This window comes from Pelodiscus sinensis, chromosome 7 (assembly GCF_049634645.1).
Source record: "Pelodiscus sinensis isolate JC-2024 chromosome 7, ASM4963464v1, whole genome shotgun sequence".
In the NCBI taxonomy this organism is placed as follows: Eukaryota; Metazoa; Chordata; order Testudines; family Trionychidae; genus Pelodiscus; species Pelodiscus sinensis.
This window is the reverse complement of record NC_134717.1, coordinates 1,608,160-1,627,662: the sequence shown is the minus strand read 5'-3', so window position 1 is coordinate 1,627,662 and position 19,503 is coordinate 1,608,160. Positions and strand designations below refer to the sequence as shown.

Below are 19,503 nucleotides of genomic sequence, written 5' to 3'. Positions count from 1 at the left end.
GAAGTAGCTGGTTCTGGGTATTCATCTGGCCCTTTCAATCTGTTTTTTTACTTCCCCCGGTGGGTAATTGAATTTTACGAATGCTTGGAAGACATCCTGACGTTTTGGTCTCTGGAGCAGATGCGGTTGTATCTAAGGGCTTGTCTATAATGGTCATGCCATTTCACTTTCAGAATATGATCTGAGGAAGTGGATCTGCCCCACAGAAGCTCATCACCTAATAAGCCTTCTTGTTAGTTTTTAAAGTGCCACATGACTGCTTTTTTTTGTTTTAGTATTATGTTTACTTGCAATATATTATTTAGCCACTAGATGCCGCTGTGAGCTGCAGCGTTCCAGGCAGGGTGATGGCCCTGGTAAACAAAGCGAGACCATGCTGGAAGTCAAGCTATGGTTGACTGTTTGTTTCCATCTGCAGTTGTAGCCATTTTCTTTAAAAGACTTTGCCTGTGTAAGAGGGACGCTAGATCATGAATCACTGACCTTCCCGTACATCCACCCACGTGCAATCATCAAGCCCACGACACCAAGTTTCCACCAAGGAAGGGAGCAAACACAGTCACCATATAGATTTGCCTGTGCAAAAAGAACAGAGCATTTATTCCTGTACTCCTTTCGATTGCAAGATACAATTCCAGAGATCCAGCTATCAAGCTGGCATTCCAAGCAAGTCTATTATACATCATCGAATCTCTTATCGCTTATAAAGCCATACAATGAACTGCAAAGAACTTTCTGTACATAGGCGGGGGGGGGGGGGAGGGGAGGAGGAGGCAGTTGTAGTGCACAGTCACACAAAGACAATGAAGAACACAGGTTGCCTTTCTGCAAGTGACAAAGTTATGGGCACAAAGGTGAACAAGATGAAGCGTGTTTCCATCCACATAAATACACCGTAATGGGAAATGCTATTGTTCCTCTTTTGTGTGGCTGACATTTTTTTTTTAAAGGATGTGATGCCAACTGACACGATTTTAAACTGTCGGCTAACACTGATGAGCAAAGACAATTGTAACGTTCCCCAAATCCACGACAATGGTAGCAACAGCAAATGAGACACAGAAACAACCCAAGTATCAGAGGGGGAGTCGCGTTAGTCTGGATCTGCAAAAGCGAGAAGGAGTCCTGTAGCACCTTATAGACTAACAGATGTATCGGAGCAGAAGCTTTCGTGGGCAAAGATCTACTTCGTCAGATGCATGCATCCGAGGAAGGGGTCTTTGCCCACGAAAGCTTATGCTCCAATACATCTGTTAGTCTATAAGGGTACGTCTAAACTACATGCCTCTGTCGGCAGAGGCATGTAGATTTGTTTGTTCAGCAAAGGTAAATGAAGCCGCGATTTAAATGATCGCGGCTTCATTTACATTTACATGGCTGCCGCGCTGAGCCGAGAAACAGCTGATCAGCTGTTTGTCGGCTCGCCGCTAGTCTGGACGTTCCCCGTCGACATCAAAGCCCTTTGTCGGCAGCCCCGGTAAACCTCATTCCACGAGGAATAACGGGGCTGCCGACAAAGGGCTTTGATGTCGACAGGGGGAACGTCCAGACTAGCACGCGAGCCGACAAACAGCTGATCAGCTGTTTGTCGGCTCAGCGCGGCAGCCATGTAAATGTAAATGAAGCCGCGATCATTTAAATCGCGGCTTCATTTGCCTTTGCCGATCTGTCTAATCTACATGCCTCTGCCGACAGAGGCATGTAGTCTAGACACAGCCTAAGGTGCTATAGGACTCCTTCTCGCGTTTGCAGAAACAACCCAACGAATTTGCAAAACAAAAATCATACCAGCCCACTTTGCTGCATGATTTTCCTGTGGGTTTGATGGGCAGTTTTTTTGGTATCTCAATTCTTTATGAGATGGAGTGTTAAAAGAAAAAAACTCTGCATACCTGCCGTGCTGTTTAAAGAAGGCACTCAATGTGCTTTGCAAAACCTTAACCTCAAGGATTTTGGATCTGAACCAACAGATCCAGGGAGAGGGGAGAATTGCCTTTGATTTCAGAGAGAGCAAGATGAGCTGGTATCGGAGATGTTATGTCTGTACTGTAGATGGGAAAAATAAGGCAAGTCAAGTAAGTCACTCTAGTTCCCAGGATCCACATTTCTGAATTGGCTGTTCTCACTTGTAGTTTGGGGCAGCTGATTTCTACAGGGGGGTGTCATATATGGTCCCTCTATATGGATTGGGGTGGGGCTTGTGTTATATTGATTTCTCTTGCTGTATGTGTGTCGTTCCTGTTTGCACTGCCAGATTCAGATGCAGGAAAGGAACCGAGTGGAAAGGCATTACCCAGGGAAGGGAAAATCTCTAACCTGGCTCCCAAAAGTTCTGTTACTTTGCTCAAGCCTCATTAAAACAGGCCCCGGGCCCCTCATAAGAAAGGGCTGTGCCAATGGGTTCTGGGCAGCCCCGCTAAAGTACAGGGAGAAGAGCTTTTCTGTGGGCAGCGCCAATTCCAGGAAAGAGGCATGCATGCAAAGGCAGGAGGAGGACTCCTACATGGGAGAGACGGTTCTGTGTTTTCTAAAACTACTCAGACCCGGTTCGGTTCCAGGAAAGGATGCTGGCTCGACTAGATTCTGTTTTGATGTCAACTTCACCAGAGCGCCAGGTGAGATCCCAAGCCTAGATCTCCGGTTACTCGCGTCCGGTGTATTGATCAATGTAACAAAGGCCAATAACACCCCCCTGGACGTAGGGCTAAAGTTGTCAGATGCTTGGGGAGGGGGGATTGGTTGGCTACCCCATTGATAAATACAGATCTAGGCAGTTTGGCTCCAATCCCACGAAGCTGCTTTCAGACCGAAGGATGACAATGCATTGTATTTGGAAGTCAAAGCTCGGAAGTCAACGGGCAGACGCCCATTCTATGTACCGGGTTTTAGAGCAAAACCCCAAATTCATTTCAATTTCCCTTTCTGGGGGCTGTGAGGAGGGAATGTAGCGAGCGGTAAGATACGGAGGGGACATGAACAGCAGTTTGTTTGGCACGCCACGGACACAAGCAATTACAACATGTTGCTTTGGCTCCGTGGTGATTTCACAAAAACGGGGCTTGAGAAGGGAAGGCAGCTCGACTGACCTGTTGTTGTCTTTCACTCAGTCTGCGGCTAAAGAAACCAGGATATCTTGTGTCAACTATTTTAAGAATCCCCGTCTCTACCGGGTTATAGAGTTACATGAAATTAACATCAGCCGGCCGCTCCGGGAATCAGCATTTACTAATACACACAACAAAATCGACAGCAAAGAGCTTCTGGGGGAGGAGGGAGTAGAGGACATACAACAAATCTGGCAAAACAAAACCAGCTGGGAAAAGTGCATTTCCAAGGAAATCTTTGGCAAGAATATATGCAGTTCCCTGTGCGCGGCGTAGGTGTGCAGGTGTGTTGCGTGAGATATAACATCCGCTGCTGAAAAACAGCAGCGTGATCCCTAAGGCTGTGTCCAGACTCAGGGGTTTTTCCGAAAAAACTTCCCCTGCGTCCAGACTCAAGCCGCGTTCTTTCGAAATTAATTCGAAAGAACGCGGCTTTTCTTTCGATGGCGGTAAACCTCAATTTACGAGGAAGAACGCCTTCTTTCGAAAGTTCCTCTTTCGAAAGAAGGCGTTCTTCAATGTAAATAGGGCTTCTTCAAAAGAGAGCATCCAGACTCACTGGATGCTTTCTTTCGAAAAAGCAAGCCGCTTTTTCGAAATTTCTCCGTGCAGTCTAGACGCTCTCTTTCGAAAGAGGCTTGCAGTCTAGACATAGCCTATGAGACAGACGCATCAGCGTAGCTCTCAAATATGGTGACTGCCTTTTTAAACCACCAAGAATCTTCTTAGTCCTTTTAGGAAAGGAAAACATAAACATTGGCCAGTGAAGCCAGGTTTGCCTGCAGTAGCTTCACAGATACCAGCGAAACTATTCTCGTTTATGCAAACTGATGGTTTGGCTCGGGAAATCAGGGACAAGAGAAAAAGAGGTTACTCATAAATTGCAACTTTTAAAAAAAAATAAAGGTCTTCTAAGCTGGAAAACCCCTGCCTATTTCACTTGCAGGATGCTTAGCTTTGTGTTAAAAATATCATCACTGGTGATTTTAGCATTAGAGTCTGACAAGGTCTAAATGTTCTATCTTCAGTGAGTGTGTTAGCGACCGAGCCGCTGCTGGCCACAGCTGAAAAGCAAGTGCTCTGTGGTTATCAGGTATCTGCTGTGATTGTTTTCTATACGAGATTGCTGGATGCCTTAACGGGGGTTAGATGTTTGGGGAGAAATCTGAATTTCCGACTCAAGCACCAATTCCCCGGGGCAGGACAGCAGATCAAAACAAAAATAATAAAATTAGTTTTAGCTGTGAGAAAAAGGAAGTCTGGAAAATAGAGACTTTCAAAAAAATATACCTTTATATATTTAAATATCTATAAACACAGTGTTTGTCTAATTGGTTATTGACAGGGTGAGGAGGTTACACTGAGGGGTTCCTCTTGCTTGAATTTTGTAGAAGGAGGGAATTTCTTTTAAACAACTTCAACTAAAAAGATCTCAGCGTCCTAGACGATCGGGTGGGTTGGAACAAGTGACCGTTCCCACCCCATCCCTGTACCAGTCTCCCAACGCCTCCCTGACACACATCGGATCCTCACACGGTAAAGAACCTTTCGCACGTCCATACCGCTGTGGTCCCCACGCACACACACGCACACACACACGTCCGCGCCCGCCGCCAACCCCCGTGTCACTCGGCAACCGTCTGCAACTCACACGCCTCACATGCTCATTTGCTCCGGGCGCTAGCAAATTTCCACGTCCGACCGGGGAAGGGGGTGGGGTTGAGGGTGGGGGGTACTGGGGGGGGATCAGACACGTTGCACGAAGGGCAATCGTACGCTGCCCTCTCTTGGATTTACTAGGATAACCGAAATACACCGCGGTTGTCTGTTACACGCGACTGTTATATGCACAAGAGCTAATATGGCAGAGGGAGCTGTATATAATGGAGGAGATACGATATACATCAAGCAATATGGCAAAAAATAAATATTTTGTGTAAATTTAACCCTTTTTAAAAATTTGATTAGCTTACAGTATTTTTCAGTATATTTCATATATATATTATATATATCAGGACACGGCCTCTGTATGAGAGCGCAGAGCACTCTGGGGGAATCCGGGCCGGTGCCGTCTTTGAGCTGGATTTTAGTTCTGGGGTGGTTTTTGGTTTTCGGAACAGACAGCCGGTGTCACATAACCGTGCACTGAAATGTTGCCCCCGGAAAGGCCTTTCTCTCCTGGCGCCTGCTTGACCTAGTATGGCCATTCTTATGTTCTTGATGCAGTAACCTGCTTGGATATGGGTGGAGATGTTAGGGGATGGGTGAGACCAAAGGTCCGTCTAGCCCAGGGTCCTGTCTGCCCACAGCGATCAATGCCAGGTGCCCCAGAGGGAGGGAATAGAACAGGGAATCATCAAGCAATCCCGCCCCTGTCGCCCATTCCCAGAGGCCAGGGACACCGTCCCCACCCATCCTGGCTAACAGCCATTGATGGACCTAACCTCCATCAATTTATCTAGCTCTTTTTTGAACCCTGGCATTCACAATGTCCTCTGGCGAGGAGTTCCACAGGTCAACCATGCGCTGCGTGAAGAAAAACTTCCTTTGGTTTGTTTTAAACCTGCTGCCTGTTCATTTCATTGGGTGACCCCTAGTTCTTGTGCTATGGGAACAAGTAAATAACTTTTCCTTTTTCACTTTCCCCACACTAGTCATGATTGTATAGACCTCTAACCTAACCCCCCCTTAGACTCCTCTTTTATAAGCTGAAAAGTCCCAGTCTCTTTAATCTCTCTTCATATGGCAGCCGTTCCAAACCCCTAATAATTTATCTTGCCCTTTTCTAAACTTTTTCCAATGCCAAGGGATCTTTTTTGAGATGAGGCTACCGCATCTGTACGCAGCATTCCAGATGTGGGCAGCCCATGGTTTTATACAGAGGCAATAAGATCGTCTCAGTCTTATTCTCTATCCCTTTTTCATAATTCCTAACATCCTGTTTTCTGTTTAGACTGCCACTGGCCACGGAGTGGCTGTTTCCAGAGAACTGTCCACAAGGACTCCAAGATCTCTCTCTCAAGTGGCAAGAGCTAATTTAGTCCCCATCCTTTTGTACATTTTCCAAAAGCCCAGCAGGATCGGTTGGCCAGGCAAGCGTTAGGGTAATCTATGGAGATCTGGATTTGGAACTCCAGTGGGTTGGGGGGCTGTTCTCAGGTCTAGCTTTAACTGAGCATTAGAGAAGGAAAAATTACACCCGTAAGCTTTACCACGCAGGAAGAGCGTGGCAGCCCATCCAAGCCTCTGCCCCCAGGACTGGCCAATATCCGAGGAAGGCCGAAAACCCACATCATTTTACCTGGCCAGCTACACAACCATTCCCCAGCAGGGAGGAAACATTTCAAGCTCCTAGATGTGTCCTCGGGCAGCTCCCAACTAGCTCACCTGAGCCACACAGAGCCTGATATTAACCACAGATCTCCCGACGGGGCTATTGTGGAGTCAGAGAGAGGAGCAGGAATGGTGTCCCTGGCCTCTGACTGTAGGGCCGGGAGTGAGCAACTGGGGAGGGGTCACTTTCTGATTCCCTGTTCTGTTCATTCACCCCAGGGCACCCGGCATTGGCGGCTGTCGGAGGAGAGGACCCTGGGCGGCCCTTCCTAGGCCTACACCCTGGATCTGTGGGCGATGCGCTTCTCTTGACGCACCATCTTGCCTGCTACGGAAAGGCCCAAGCGGACAGATGGTGGACGGCTGAGAACTGGGCCTAATCTAGCCACTGCACATTTGCATCGGCAGCCGGTCCGTCCTGCGACGGGTTAGCATTTCAGTGCAAGGTCTGGGGCCTGCCCCCGCGAGGCTGTTCCCAAGCGATGCTGCATTCACAGCGCCAAGGGCAGCGCGCCCGAGACGGCGGCTGTGACACCGCTCGGCGTTTGGAGCAGCGGAGAGGATCCGGCGGAGCCAAAGCTGGCCACGGACACAGGGTCTTTTCTCCACGGGGCCTCAGAAGCGCCTGAGTTTTCTTTGTACTTATTCGCCCTTTTGCGCAAGCCAATGTCCCCGCCGCGAGCAAACCGCTTGGACGGCTTCCGAAGGAGCAGGGACCTGGCTCGACCCGCCCTGCCGCGGCTTCCAATGTGCTGGTTTTCCAGGGAACCGGTGGCAACCAGGGCAAAGTACTGGTCTTGCAGACCCCACTGGGGACGGCCCAGAGGCACGTCCCGGTGCGGACCACCCGGCTGTGGAAAGCAGGCTCCTGAGTGCAGCTAGGGAAGGGCAAGCTTCAATGCAACACTGTGTGTGTCTAAGAACTGCCGATGCCTCACCGTCACCCTGGACTAGGTGGAATCAGCACGGCTCACCTATGTGTCATAGGCCCTGTACTGCTAAGCACGCTTCCCCCATTAGCTCAAGTGGCCCAGGCCCTGCGCTTTTGGGGGCAGGATTGATTCCCCTGTGAACTAGCGCCTCTCTTAGCAAAGCATCTCCTCTTGATTTAAAAATGGCTCAGGATGGAGAGACTCCACCACAGCCCCTAGGGTCGGCTGTTCCAACGGGGAACTCCCCGGGAAGTCCTGCAGGCCTCTCTTTCGTTGGCGCCTTTCGCCACAGGGGTTCATTCCTACCGGTTATTTACACCACATTTACAAACAGAGTTGTCGGTTTTCAAACAGCAGGGCCACGAACGTTCCCGCTTGGACCTGGGGTGAATTCGCCACTGGAAACCGCCCCGCGGGGATGCTGATGCAAAAGCCCACTCCTCCGGCGCCTGGCCTTAGCGCGAGTCGCGGGCGGCCATCGCCTCCCGGAGGTTGGCTTTGTTACGCTGGGGTGGGGTGGGGTTTTTCTTCCACAATTCAGACCTTTTCCCCCCGAATTCACTTCCCTCTCCCACAAATGCACTTCCTCGCGCTCCTTCTCGGGTCAGCTCCAAGTCCTCCTCCAAAATCCAAGGGCCAGCAGCACCCATGTCCGGTGGCTCATCTCTTCTGGCCGGAGCCGAGCATGACCCTGGACACGAAATTGACGATGGCGGTGGCCGGCTGGTCCGGATCCAGCTCGGCGAAAAGGTGGCAAACGTTGTCTGTCGTGCTCCCCTGCTTCCTGGCCACAAAGCCAAATAGCCTGGGGGGATCACAAAGAAAGAGCTGATGGGTACATGCGCCCTCAGGCCCCTCCCCCTTCCAGGGAGGCGTGCCCATCGACTCGAGGGGGCGGGGCTTCTGTAGCAATGTTTCCTCGCCATGCCCTTTCCGGCTGAGACGCCCCCAGCCACCTACGGGAGAGAGGGCTCCACGCCCATTGGATCGAAGGGCCAACAGGCCCAGGACTAAAACCGTGTCCAGAAGGTCACCAACCCCCCTCCCCCCCCGGCACAATTCAGACTCAATTCTGTTCCAGAGGGGCCGGCCACATTGTCTGGGAAGTGGCTCACGCCATGGGAGGCGGGTGAAGGTAGGGCTGGGCAAAGCCCCGCCCCCAACCCCGCCCCTCCTGCCCAGGCCCCGCCCCCAGCACCACAGGGAGGGAGGAGAGTGTGGTCCCAGATCTGAATCTCCCACAAGCCCTGGATTCAGGCTTTAGGTCCGTGCCCTCGAGCTGCCCCCAGCGGGGCTGCATTGGCCGCCGGCCTGCCAGTGCCACTGCCTTCTCCATCCTCCCCTGCCCACTCCTCTCTCCCCAGCCCTTCTCCGTGGCAGCCAGGTGGTGACCAGGCCAGGCCAGATATCCAGGAGTGCCGAGTCGCTAGCGACCCCCCTTCCAGCCAAGGGTTCCTTCCCCTCCCCGGACGTCATTCCTACATGGCACTCAGCATCCCGTTAACACCTGGCCTGTGCCCACCGCCTGCCGGAGAGGCAGCGCTGGGAGCCGAGAAGGCAGTGCCACACTGGATCCTAGCACGCACGGCTCGGCACGGCCCCTGGGCTTTTTCCCCTGTGAAACAGACCGCAAACTCATCCCGGCCAGATGCGCCAAAGGACAAGGGTATTTATTCCCCAGGGGACGCCTTGTTCCCCGGCGGCAGGGGTGGGCAGTAAGGCCGGGCCTGGTTCCCTCGGGTTTGTTGGCCACCGACGGGTGGGAGGGGCAGGGGGACTGTCCGGCCCCATTAAAATCTCCCTCCCCGCCGTCCAAACAAAGCGCCCTTTTTAATTAGCACGGAAGGGCCAGGTTATAAATACAGGCTAGGAGGGGAACAGCACGTCAGCCAGCTCCACGCCGGGCCATTTCTAATTAGAGAGCGAAGAATCCCGACAGCTGGGGATACTAATTAAAAGCCCTTCGCTAACACAACGACCAAAGTGAGCGGGGCCTGGGCTCACTGGAACGGGCACATCGGCGGAGAGGGGGAGAAGACAAGCTGGGTCTGCCCCGGTTGGCGTGGGGCCGGGAGGAGGCGAGGGGTCTACGTACAGCGGTGACCACGAGCCGCACTGCACAGCCTGTTGTGGGGGGGTGGGGAGTCTGGCTAAAACTGGGTGGGGTTCAGGGAAGGCACGTTTCCTACAATCACCAAACAGAGCCCTTCTCCTCCCCCCGTGCATCTCCCCCAAAGGACACGTGCAGCCGGCCCCCGCGCCGGCCCCGTCCACAGGAATGGGCTCTCCCGGCAGCCTTTGGGTCGGTGGGGGGTTATTTCGGCCGCACGCTGCCGTGGGAAACGTTTCCCGGCCCCGACGGGCAGCCTGCAGCTGCCACAACCTGCCAGCGCTGCCACCACCCGACCCGGGGGCGCCCCGCGTGCCACTAACGGCACGGACCCTGCCTGCAGTACCGGCCCGCTCCAGAGGGGGCGCTGCTGCGTCAGCGCATCGGGGACAAGTTGGGCCGCCCGACAGCTGTTTCTCCCGGGGGTGCTTTTCGCAGGAGGCGGACACCTCCGAGCCGCAGAGAGCAAACCGTGACGTGGGCCCATAACACGCCCCGCGGGGACGCCTCATTTGTTTGGCGAAAGAGGCTCGGGGAAGCCTCGAAGCTGGTAGGGCTCAGCCGGTCCAGTTAGGGCTCAGCCGGTCCAGTTAGGGCTCAGCCGGTCCAGTTAGGGCTCAGCTGGTCCAGTTAGGGCTCAGCCGGTCCAGTTAGGGCTCAGCGGGTCCAGTTAGGGCTCAGCCGGTCCAGTTAGGGCTCAGCCGGTCCAGTTAGGGCTCAGCTGGTCCAGTTAGGGCTCAGCCGGTCCAGTTAGGGCTCAGCGGGTCCAGTTAGGGCTCAGCCGGTCCAGTTAGGGCTCAGCTGGTCCAGTTAGGGCTCAGCCGGTCCAGTTAGGGCTCAGCGGGTCCAGTTAGGGCTCAGCCGGTCCAGTTAGGGCTCAGCCGGTCCAGTTAGGGCTCAGCTGGTCCAGTTAGGGCTCAGCGGGTCCAGTTAGGGCTCAGCTGGTCCAGTTAGGGCTCAGCCGGTCCAGTTAGGGCTCAGCCGGTCCAGTTAGGGCTCAGCTGGTCCAGTTTGCCCCCCGGGTGCACTCGCTCCACGGGCGGCTTGCAGAGCCAGCTGGAAAGGCGAGTGCACCCCACCGGCCGGACTGCGAACCGCAGCAAGCAGGCACTTACTTGGCAGGGCCTCCACCGTCTGATTTCGTCCATCTGCAGGGAGAAAAATAGCCCCATGGGATTACTGAGCCTCTAGACCCTGCCCTCGTTTGCTGGCCTAGCGCTAGCTGCAAAGTCCCTCTCCGGGCCTGACTCAACTCAGAAGGAGACCATGGGGGCGAGGGGACCTCTGAAAATAAGGTGGAAAGCCCAGACCCTAGTTAGGTGCCTAACTCCCCTAGCTGCAGTTAAAGTCGCTCTCCTCCATCGACGTTGTCGTGGAACTCGGCAGGAGCCTGTTTCTCCCAGCACCCGCACGCCTGCACCCAAGGGAGCCGCTCGGCAGCGTGGTGTTGCGCAGAGCCGGCCCTTTGGAGCAGCCGGCGCAGAGAGCGAAACGGGCGCCGTCTGACTCTGTTCCCCGGTGAAAACGGATCCCTGGCCCGGGAGTGACGGCCGGGTCGTGCTCGGCCGAGAGCATGCTGCCCGGGTTAGGCGCGTCTTCCCGGTTCTGGCAGTTGGGCCGTCCGTCGCCCGCCCGGGGTGGGAACGGGACGGAGGCCTGGCTCTGGGGTTTCCCACTGGCCAGCACAGATTCCCGGTGGGGAAGGAGGCGTCCTCGGTTTTAGAACCAGAAGGGACCTTCCTCCAGGGCTCCCGCCTGCAGCCCAGACCTAGGCCGGCCGTTCAGACAGACGTCCAGGCTTGACTTGAAAGCGGAGAATCCACCGCGCCACCAGGGAGAGGTCGGCAGGGCCTGGGCCGTGGCCGTCCTCGGCGGCACAGGGCAGGAAGGACCCATTGCGGGAGCTGGTGTGGACGGGGGGCGCCTGTTCTCTGGGGGGGGGGCCTCTCTTTGGATTTCAGCGCCATGGGGCCTTTGTCCGCCCCGGAAGCAAGCAGAGCGCGGCTAGCGAAGGTGCTGAGCCGGGCCCCCCCTTTCCACCAGGGAGGGCGATTCCCGCCCGGCCGGGGCCGGCACTTACTTTCGCTCCTGGGGGTCCAGGTCGCAGAAGGTGACGGTGCTGAGGGGGTAGTGTCTCCGGAAGAACAGCCTGAAGCAGAAGCAGAGGCCACGGGGAGCGCGTTGGATCGGGCTCCGCGTCCCGCCCAGAGTCCTGCCCCGCCCGGCGTTTCCCGCCCCCTGCCACGAGGCCACGTCCCCGAGGGGAGACGCTGCAGCCTCATGCCGCCTGGCCAGGCTACCCAGAAGGCCCTGGGGCAACATGGCCGTGGGTCGGCGCGACGTGGCCTCTGCCTGGCCCCTCCCCAGCAGCCTGCTCCCAGTCCCGGCGGTTCCAGCAGGCGTGAGCCTCGGGGCCGGTGTGTATCGAGCCCTGGCAAGCCAGGCACCCCCTCCCCATGGCACGCAGGGCCAAATCCTCCCCCGCCAAGACCCCGCCTCCCACGGAAACGGCCCACGGCGCCGCGCTCTCTCCCAGGCGACGTCTACGCAAACGAAGTGCGGATTAGCATACTGCCACGCTTCATTTGCATCGTTAATTAGGAGCCATTTTTGCGCAAGAGGCTTTTGCGCAAAAAGAAGCCGTGTACACAGCTCCTTTTCGCACCAAATCGCCCTCTGGCGCGAGAGCCCTTCTTCCTCGTTTTTTCAGGAAGAGCGGCTCTTGTGCAAAAGCGGCTCCTAATTAATTATGCAAATGACATGCGGCAATATGCTAATTGGCGCTTCATTTGCATAGGCTCTGGCGGCTGAGGGAAGCTGTGTAGACGTCGCCTCAAACAGACCGATGCCCTGTCTGCTCCCCCGCCCCGGCCCGAGGCAGGGCCGTCCGGGGCCCGTGCGGCGCGGGGGCTCTTACTTCCGCTGGTTGTCAGTCAGGGTGATGCCCTGGGCGGAGACCTTGAAGTGCACGATGGTGGCGACGGGCGAGGGCTCCAGGGCCAGCGTCTGGCTGGTGGCCTTGGCGATGGCCTGCGGGCCGGTCAGCGACTCCATCTCCACCGAGTGGATGAAGAGCACGTTGCAGGCTGGAAGGGAAGCGCGGCCGGCGTGAGGGCTGGGCGCCCGCCCCGGGGCCGCCTCCTGGCCCCTCAGGCGTGGCGGCTCCGTGGCCTCCTCCTGGGAGCGCAGGGTGTTTGTCTCCGGCGCGGGGCGGGCAGGGCCGTGTCCGTGGCTTTGGTTCGGAACCTCGCACACGGGCTCTCGGCACCACCCCGGCTGGGCGAGGGGGGTCAGGATGGAGGGGCGTTGGTGGGGAATGTAGCCACAGGCTGTGGGGCACAGCAGGGCTGGGGGGACGCCTAGGGAGGCTGAGGCCGAGCTCTGAGTTTCTTTTCTTAGCCGGCTAAAAGCCCGTGAGCTGTCTGAGGGGGGCTGTGGCAGGGCCCCGCTGGGCTATGCCGTCCCGCTGGAATCCAGGGCTTCCCGGGGTGCAGAGCGACCCCGCCCTGCTTCGGGCGTGTCCACGCTCCGCCTTCGCCTCGGCCGGCGAGCCAAGCGCCCCGGGGCTGCAGGGAGGATGGAGCGGAAGAGGCAGTGGCGGAGAACGCCAGCCCAACACTGCCCAAGCGCCCGGCGGGGGCCGCACCAGGAACGCTCCCCGTCGCCCCCCCCGCCACTCACCTGCACCCTGCTTGAGCAGGTCTGTCGCCGAGCTGGCGGCCGCCTCCTTCGTTTCATCCGTGGGGTCTGAAAGGGAAGGCCAAAAGGATAACGTGCCGGGGCCTGGAGACCGGCACACGCCGCCTCGCCGGAGCCACGCTGGAGGGACCCGCCGGGGCCTGGAGACCGGCACACGCCGCCTCGCCGGAGCCACGCTGGAGGGACCCGCCGGGGCCTGGAGACCGGCACACGCCGCCTCGCCGGAGCCACGCTGGAGGGGACCCGCCGGGGCCTGGAGACCGGCACACGCCGCCTCGCCGGAGCCGTGCTGAAGGGACCCGCCGGGGCCTGGAGACCGGCACACGCCGCCTCGCTGGAGCCACGCTGGAGGGACCCGCCGGGGCCTGGAGACCGGCACACGCCGCCTCGCCGGAGCCGTGCTGAAGGGACCCGCCGGGGCCTGGAGACCGGCACACGCCGCCTCGCCGGAGCCACGCTGGAGGGACCCGCCGGGGCCTGGAGACCGGCACACGCCGCCTCGCCGGAGCCACGCTGGAGGGACCCGCCGGGGCCTGGAGACCGGCACACGCCGCCTCGCCGGAGCCGCGCTGGAGGGGACCTGCCAGGGTTCCCGCCACACATGCCTGGGACCCGCCGAGGCGCCGGAGAAACAATGGCACCGAGGGGCCGCGGGCACTGGGAACCGCCCGCGTGGTTAGTAAGTACGCCGCGAGCAGCAGGTGGGCCGGACTTTCCCCAGGGGCTTGGTCCCAAAGAGGGACCGGGCGTCCTTTTTGTGCAGCGCCTAGCGCGGGGAGGTCCTGGTCGGAGAATCAGAGGTGAGAGTGTGTCGGGTCCGGGCCATCCCTCCGTCACCATGGGGCCTAGGAGCTGCAGTTGGGCTCCACGACCCCTCTCAGGCCCTTGGGTCGGACAAATCATACTCAAGGCAGGGACGGCCCAGAGCCCCGCGCTGCTGCCAGGGCCCACCGAGCTGAGGGACATGGGGCTGACAGGCAAAGAAGGAAGCGAATTCCAGGCCGCGCCGGGGCCACGCACGGTGATAGGGCCGGGTGCTGAGGGTGTTCCCTTCCCGCGCTTTCCAGCCCCGCCCTTCGGCGCCGAGCGAGGGGAAACGCCCACCCACCCCTGGCTGCCCTGGTGCCCCGGCACGGGCTGGTCCCCTACCTTGGTCGGGGATGAGCAGCTTGCAGGGCAGGGCCAGCGGCATGATGGAGTGCTGGTACACCAGCGCCGACAGGCACCCTGGGGAGAGAGCCGGATGGGCACACGGTCACGGGCGGGCGCTCCAGTGGGGACCTTCCTTCTCCGCCCCCGTCCTCCCCAGCCAGCTGCCGGGCTGCTCCGCCATCGCTCGGGTCCCCGGGGTCGCTTTGGTGACGTCCCCGGCCCCACTGGTGTAGGCGGGATACTCAAGGGGGCCAGGCAGGCTCCGGCTTTGCTGGGGTCTCCCGCCTCCCCCCGGCCTGCAGCTCAGGCCGGTTTCAGGGCTGGTTTCGGCACAGGCCAGCGGATGGCACGTCCAGCCCCGGCTCTGACCTGACGTCCCTCCCCTTCCCAACCGCCGGGCCAGTGCCTTGGGCGAGCGTAACCCCCAACACCCGCCAATGCTAGGCCGTCAGCTGCCTCTGGCGCTCTCCTGCCTGCCCAGCCGACGCCGCTCAGCGCCGATGAAGGTCGTCACCCTCCCGGGCTAGGGACACGGGACCCTGGACTTCGCCCCGCTCAGCGCTGTTTGCAGAGGAGTCAGTTTCGCACCGGGCCTGCGGACATCCTGCCCTAGCAGCGCCAGCAGCCCCTCTCCCGACCCGGCGGCCGCAGAGACCGTGGGGACTGGCGGAGCACAGCCAGTGCCTGGACCCCGTAGGCAGCCGGGAGAGGCCGGGATTCAAACCCAGCTCTGAGTAGGGATGTAAGAGTGGAGTCGATGAACCGACTCACTCGGTTAATGCTCCAGACGACACGCACGCCCCACCCCCGCCGGTACGTCTGTTAGCAGGCTGGCCAGCAGCCCGGCTCGGTCCTGGCTCGTGCCGGGTCCAGCGCCTGCCCCGCTGCGGCTCTGAGTTCAAAGTGTATTAGGAGCTGGACGGCCAGATCAGACCCCTCCAGACAGAGGCAGCAGTGTGGAGCGACAGCCAGCTGGTCCGTGAGGGGAGCTGGTTTTTAAACGGCTCTCTCCCCAGGGTACCTGGCACCCCACACGGCTGCCTCGGATCCAGCAGCGTGGCGTGGCTGGGGGCTCTTCGGGAGGGGCCGGATTGCACTGATTGCCAGCCCTGCCTCCGGGGACTACAGAATAGTTGAGAAACCGATAAGAATTCACGACGTTCAATTCATCGACATTTCGCATCCCTAGCTCTGCGCAGGGTGCCGTGTTCCATGGAGTGTGGGGAGGAATCTTGCCTCTTCCCCATCTTCTCTCCACCCCAGAGAGATGGAGAATTTCCCGGAGCACAGGGGGTTGTGACTGCCTCTGGCTTTGCCAGGCCCCAGACCCCTCCCCTCACACACAGGACGAGTGTGTCTCACTTTCCTGACCCTTCGGGCCCTCCACGTGCCGCCCGGAGAATGGTGAATGCATCCTCTCTCCACACCGGCGGAATGCTTGCCGACAGGAAAACTGAGGCACTTAAGTGACGCAGCCAGGGTGATGCAAGGCATCAGTGGCGGAGCTGCAGTTGTGGACGGTCTGCCATTACAGGCCAGGTTTGGCTGCTGGCGCGAATACCAGCCTCCCACAGCTGCTCACCAGCCCTCCCGGGCCAGGGCAGGCCAGCAGGAGCGGGGGGTGGTGCAGCGGGCCGTACGCTGCTCACATTGATCCTTCCGCCCTCAGGCTTTCTGCAGACACGGCCAGTGTAACGGGACCGTGGGAAGTTCCTCGTACCGCCCACAAGGGGGCGCTGCTGACCTGCCCCAGGTGTGCCACGGGGCGGGGCGGCTGATGGCCACTTACCGAAGTTGGGCTCGTTGGGGCAGCCCTTTAGCTTCACCCCCCGCGGGCTGGTCTCGATCAGGAAGTGTCTCACCAGCTCGTTGGTCAGATCGCCTGGCGGGAGAGAGGTCGTTAGCAGCTTCCAGCCCCTCCTGATGCGACCCCCCCGGGCGCCCCAGGGCCGCGGGCTCTGCAGCAGGCCAGCCCTCGGCGTCCCCCTCCCTCCGGCCCGCCAGGCAGGATGGCCGATCCGGGTCCGTGCTCTGGGGAGACGGCCAGGGCTCGGCTCCGGTTTGCTGTCCCCTAAGGGGCGCGAGCCGGGGGCTGCCTTCCAGATTCAGGCTGGAAGCAAGAGGCAAACTTCCAGGCGACAAGCACCAACGACAATGCTTCGCCGGGGGGAGGCGGGAGGGAAGCCGGGACGCAGCGGAAAGACTCCCAGGGGCAGGCCGAGGGGGACTGGCACATCCCCAGCTGCGGGCTCAGCCGGCAGAACAGTGCGGGGCGGGGAGCCGACAATACCTTTCTTGTTCTGCTGCAGGATGGTGGGCGGAGGAGAGGCCACTTTCATGGCCAGCCCGTAGGCTCCCCGGAAGGAGTGGCTGTCTCGGATAATGAAGGCTCCGGGCTCCCTGTCCTTCAGGAGCGTGATGGCTGGGAAGGAAGGAGCAGCGCCGTCAGGACGCGCGAGGAGACAGCCCTCGCGTCGCCCCGTCCCCGCCGGAGGCAGGCGGCCCCAGCGGTGCAGTGTCGGTCTCAGATTAGAGAGAGAAGGTGGGGGAGGGAATATCTTGTATTGCACCAAACACAACCCACATCCAAGGGGGACCCCACGTCTGGCCTGCAAACAGCCGCCCGGCCTCACAAGCAGACACCTCCCAGACCAGGACACACCCGTCAAACAGCACCGGACCCCTCCAGAAGAGCAGATCTGACACCTTCAGGCGTATCTCTGCTGATCCACACCCCTCGCCTCACCTGGATCCAGCCCATATCACAACATGGGGAACCCTCCATCCAGCGCCCTCCATGCCCCAAATCAGGCAGTAACTATGCTCCTGACGGAAGTCACCCAGGAACTTCTAGTTTGTGTCCAGTTCTGGGCCCCCCACTATAGAAAGGATGTGAGCGCATTGGAGAGGGTCCAGCGGAGGGCAACTAAAATGATTCGGGGGCTGGAGCACATGAGCTATGAGGAGAGGCTGGGGGACTGGGGACAGGTTAGTCTGCAGGAGAGAAGAGTGAGGGGGGATTTGAGAGCAGCCTTCAACTACCTGCAGGGAGGTTCCAAAGAGGCTGGAGAGAGGCTGGTCTCAGTGGGGGCAGATGGCAGAACAAGGAGCAATGGGCTCAAGTTGCAGAGGGGGAGGTCTAGGTTGGAGATTAGGAAAAACTCTTTCCCTAGGCGGGTGGGAAGCGCTGGGCTGGGTTTCCTAGGGAAGTAGTGGAGTCTCCATCCCTAGAGGTGTTTAAGTCCCGGCTTGACCAGGCCCTGGCTGGGTTGATTTAGTTGGGATTGGTCCTGCCTAGAGCAGGGGGCTGGACTTGACCTTCTAAGGTCTCTTCCAGCTCCATGGTTCTATGATTCTATGAAAACAGTAAAAGACCAAAACACCCCATCATCTGCGGGGGAGAGGGTCTCACAGAGCGATTGTTACAGATCCAAAACGAGGCGGGTAATTACCCGAAAATTAAAAGGCACAGTGCCAAAAGTGAAACTCCTACACGCTGCATGGAAACTTTTCAAAGACACCGTCCTCGAGGCTCAACGTAAAGGTGTCTCTTTAAAAAGAAATCCCCCAAAAGTGCCACCCCGGCTAAACCACCAAGCAAAAGAAGCAGGGGGAGACAAAAAGGCATCCTTTCGAAAGTGGAAGTTAAACCCTAGTGAGGGAAAACTGAAAGGAGCACAAACTCTGGCAAATGAAGAGTAAACACAGAATTAGGAAGGCCTCAAAAGAATGTGAAGAACAGCTGGCCAAAGACTCAAAAAGTAATAGCCATGTTTTTAAGCCAGCAGAAGCAGGAATCCTGCACACAACCCATGGGGTCACTGGACAATCGAGATGCTAAAGGAGCACTCAAGGACAATAAGGTCACTGCAAAGAGACTAAACGAATTCTTTGCATCCGTCTTCATGGCTGGGGATTGGCGGGAAGATTCCCAAACCTGAGCCTTTGTAGGTGGCAGATCTGAGGAACGGTCCAGATTATGGTGTCATTAGAGGAGGTTTTGAGACAAACTGAGAAACTCAACAGTAACAAGACAGCAGAAATAAGTCACTTGGAAGAGCCACAAAAGGATCTTTCCAAACTGGGTGGGGAGGCAACTAAGGGGTAGATGGAATTTAATATTGATAAATGCAAAGTAAAGCACATTGGAAAACATAATCCCAGCTACACACATGAAATGATGGGGTCTAAATTAGCTGTTACCACTCACGAAAAAGATCTGGGAGTCAAACACCCACCCCGTGTGCTGTGGCAGTCAAAAAAGCAAACAGCATGCTGGGAATGAAAGGGACAAATGATAAAACAGAAAATATCTTATTGCCTTTCTATAAATTCATGGGACACCCAGAGTTGGAATGCTGAATGCAGATGTGATCACCCCATCTCCAAAAAGATATCTTGGAAAGTGTCCCGAAAAAGGCAACAAACATTTTCAGGGGTATGGAATGGGTTCCATATGGGAAGTTAATAAGACTGGAAAGACCCCAGGTGTCCTGCCTGGGGATCAGGCCCCGTTTCCCTCTATGGGGCTATTGACACGTGTGCGATTAACCGAGCAGGGATGGGCAGGAAGAGACAGAAGGAGGCGGCAGACGTGGGGCCCAGAGGTCAATAGAACAGGCCTTCGGGGCAGCGGGTGTGTCGTGGCAGCCACAATGCGGAGACGGGGGAGGGAATGCTCGAGGATGAGGATAAGCCCCCCAAGGTTTCCGTCCCCACCCACCTGGGTGCACCGATTTCCACGTCCCCTCCCCTGGGTCTGGCTCAGCCACTCACCCTGCTCCCGGGAGATCTCCGGCTTGTACCAGTACTTGGAGGTGTCCTGGACAAACTTCAGGTTGGCCCGCGTCTCGGGGCTGCTGTCTGCGAGAGGGGGAGGGAGAGACAATCAAGGGAAGCATTTGAGCCCATCCACATTCACCATCCAGAGGGGTCCCGCGGGGCAGAGGCTCCTACGGGTCGCGCTGAACCGCAGCTCTCTGAACGCATCCGTAGCTTCCCCTTCCTTGAACCCTGGTGAATGGCCTGACCCCCAACTCAGCCCATCTAGAGATCTCTAGGGCGCCCTCATTCCTGAGCCGGCAAACACCGAGGCAGGGGCTGTCGCTTTCCAACCCCCTGACCTAAACGAGCGACGCAACAGGCGTAAATGATGCAGGGGCTGGAGCACATG

The 19,503-nt window shown here is 57.8% G+C and overlaps 1 protein-coding gene across 13 annotated transcripts in view; it reads right to left on the bottom strand.

Moving 5' to 3' along the window:
- Positions 1–567: 567 nt before the first annotated feature.
- Positions 568–19,503, bottom strand: part of TNS1 (tensin 1) — a 241,298-nt gene continuing 222,362 nt past the window's right edge. For all 13 annotated transcript variants that reach the window (XM_075932996.1, XM_075932995.1, XM_075932997.1 and 10 more), the window contains 9 exons: positions 19,107–19,193; positions 16,621–16,752; positions 16,120–16,212; positions 14,328–14,405; positions 13,161–13,226; positions 12,397–12,565; positions 11,560–11,628; positions 10,595–10,627; positions 568–8,174 (listed from right to left, as the gene is read on the bottom strand). In XM_075932996.1, coding sequence (XP_075789111.1) covers positions 8,030–8,174; positions 10,595–10,627; positions 11,560–11,628; positions 12,397–12,565; positions 13,161–13,226; positions 14,328–14,405; positions 16,120–16,212; positions 16,621–16,752; positions 19,107–19,193 — 872 coding nt within the window. In that variant the 3' untranslated portion in view covers positions 568–8,029. The remainder of the gene's footprint in view (positions 8,175–10,594; positions 10,628–11,559; positions 11,629–12,396; positions 12,566–13,160; positions 13,227–14,327; positions 14,406–16,119; positions 16,213–16,620; positions 16,753–19,106; positions 19,194–19,503) is intronic.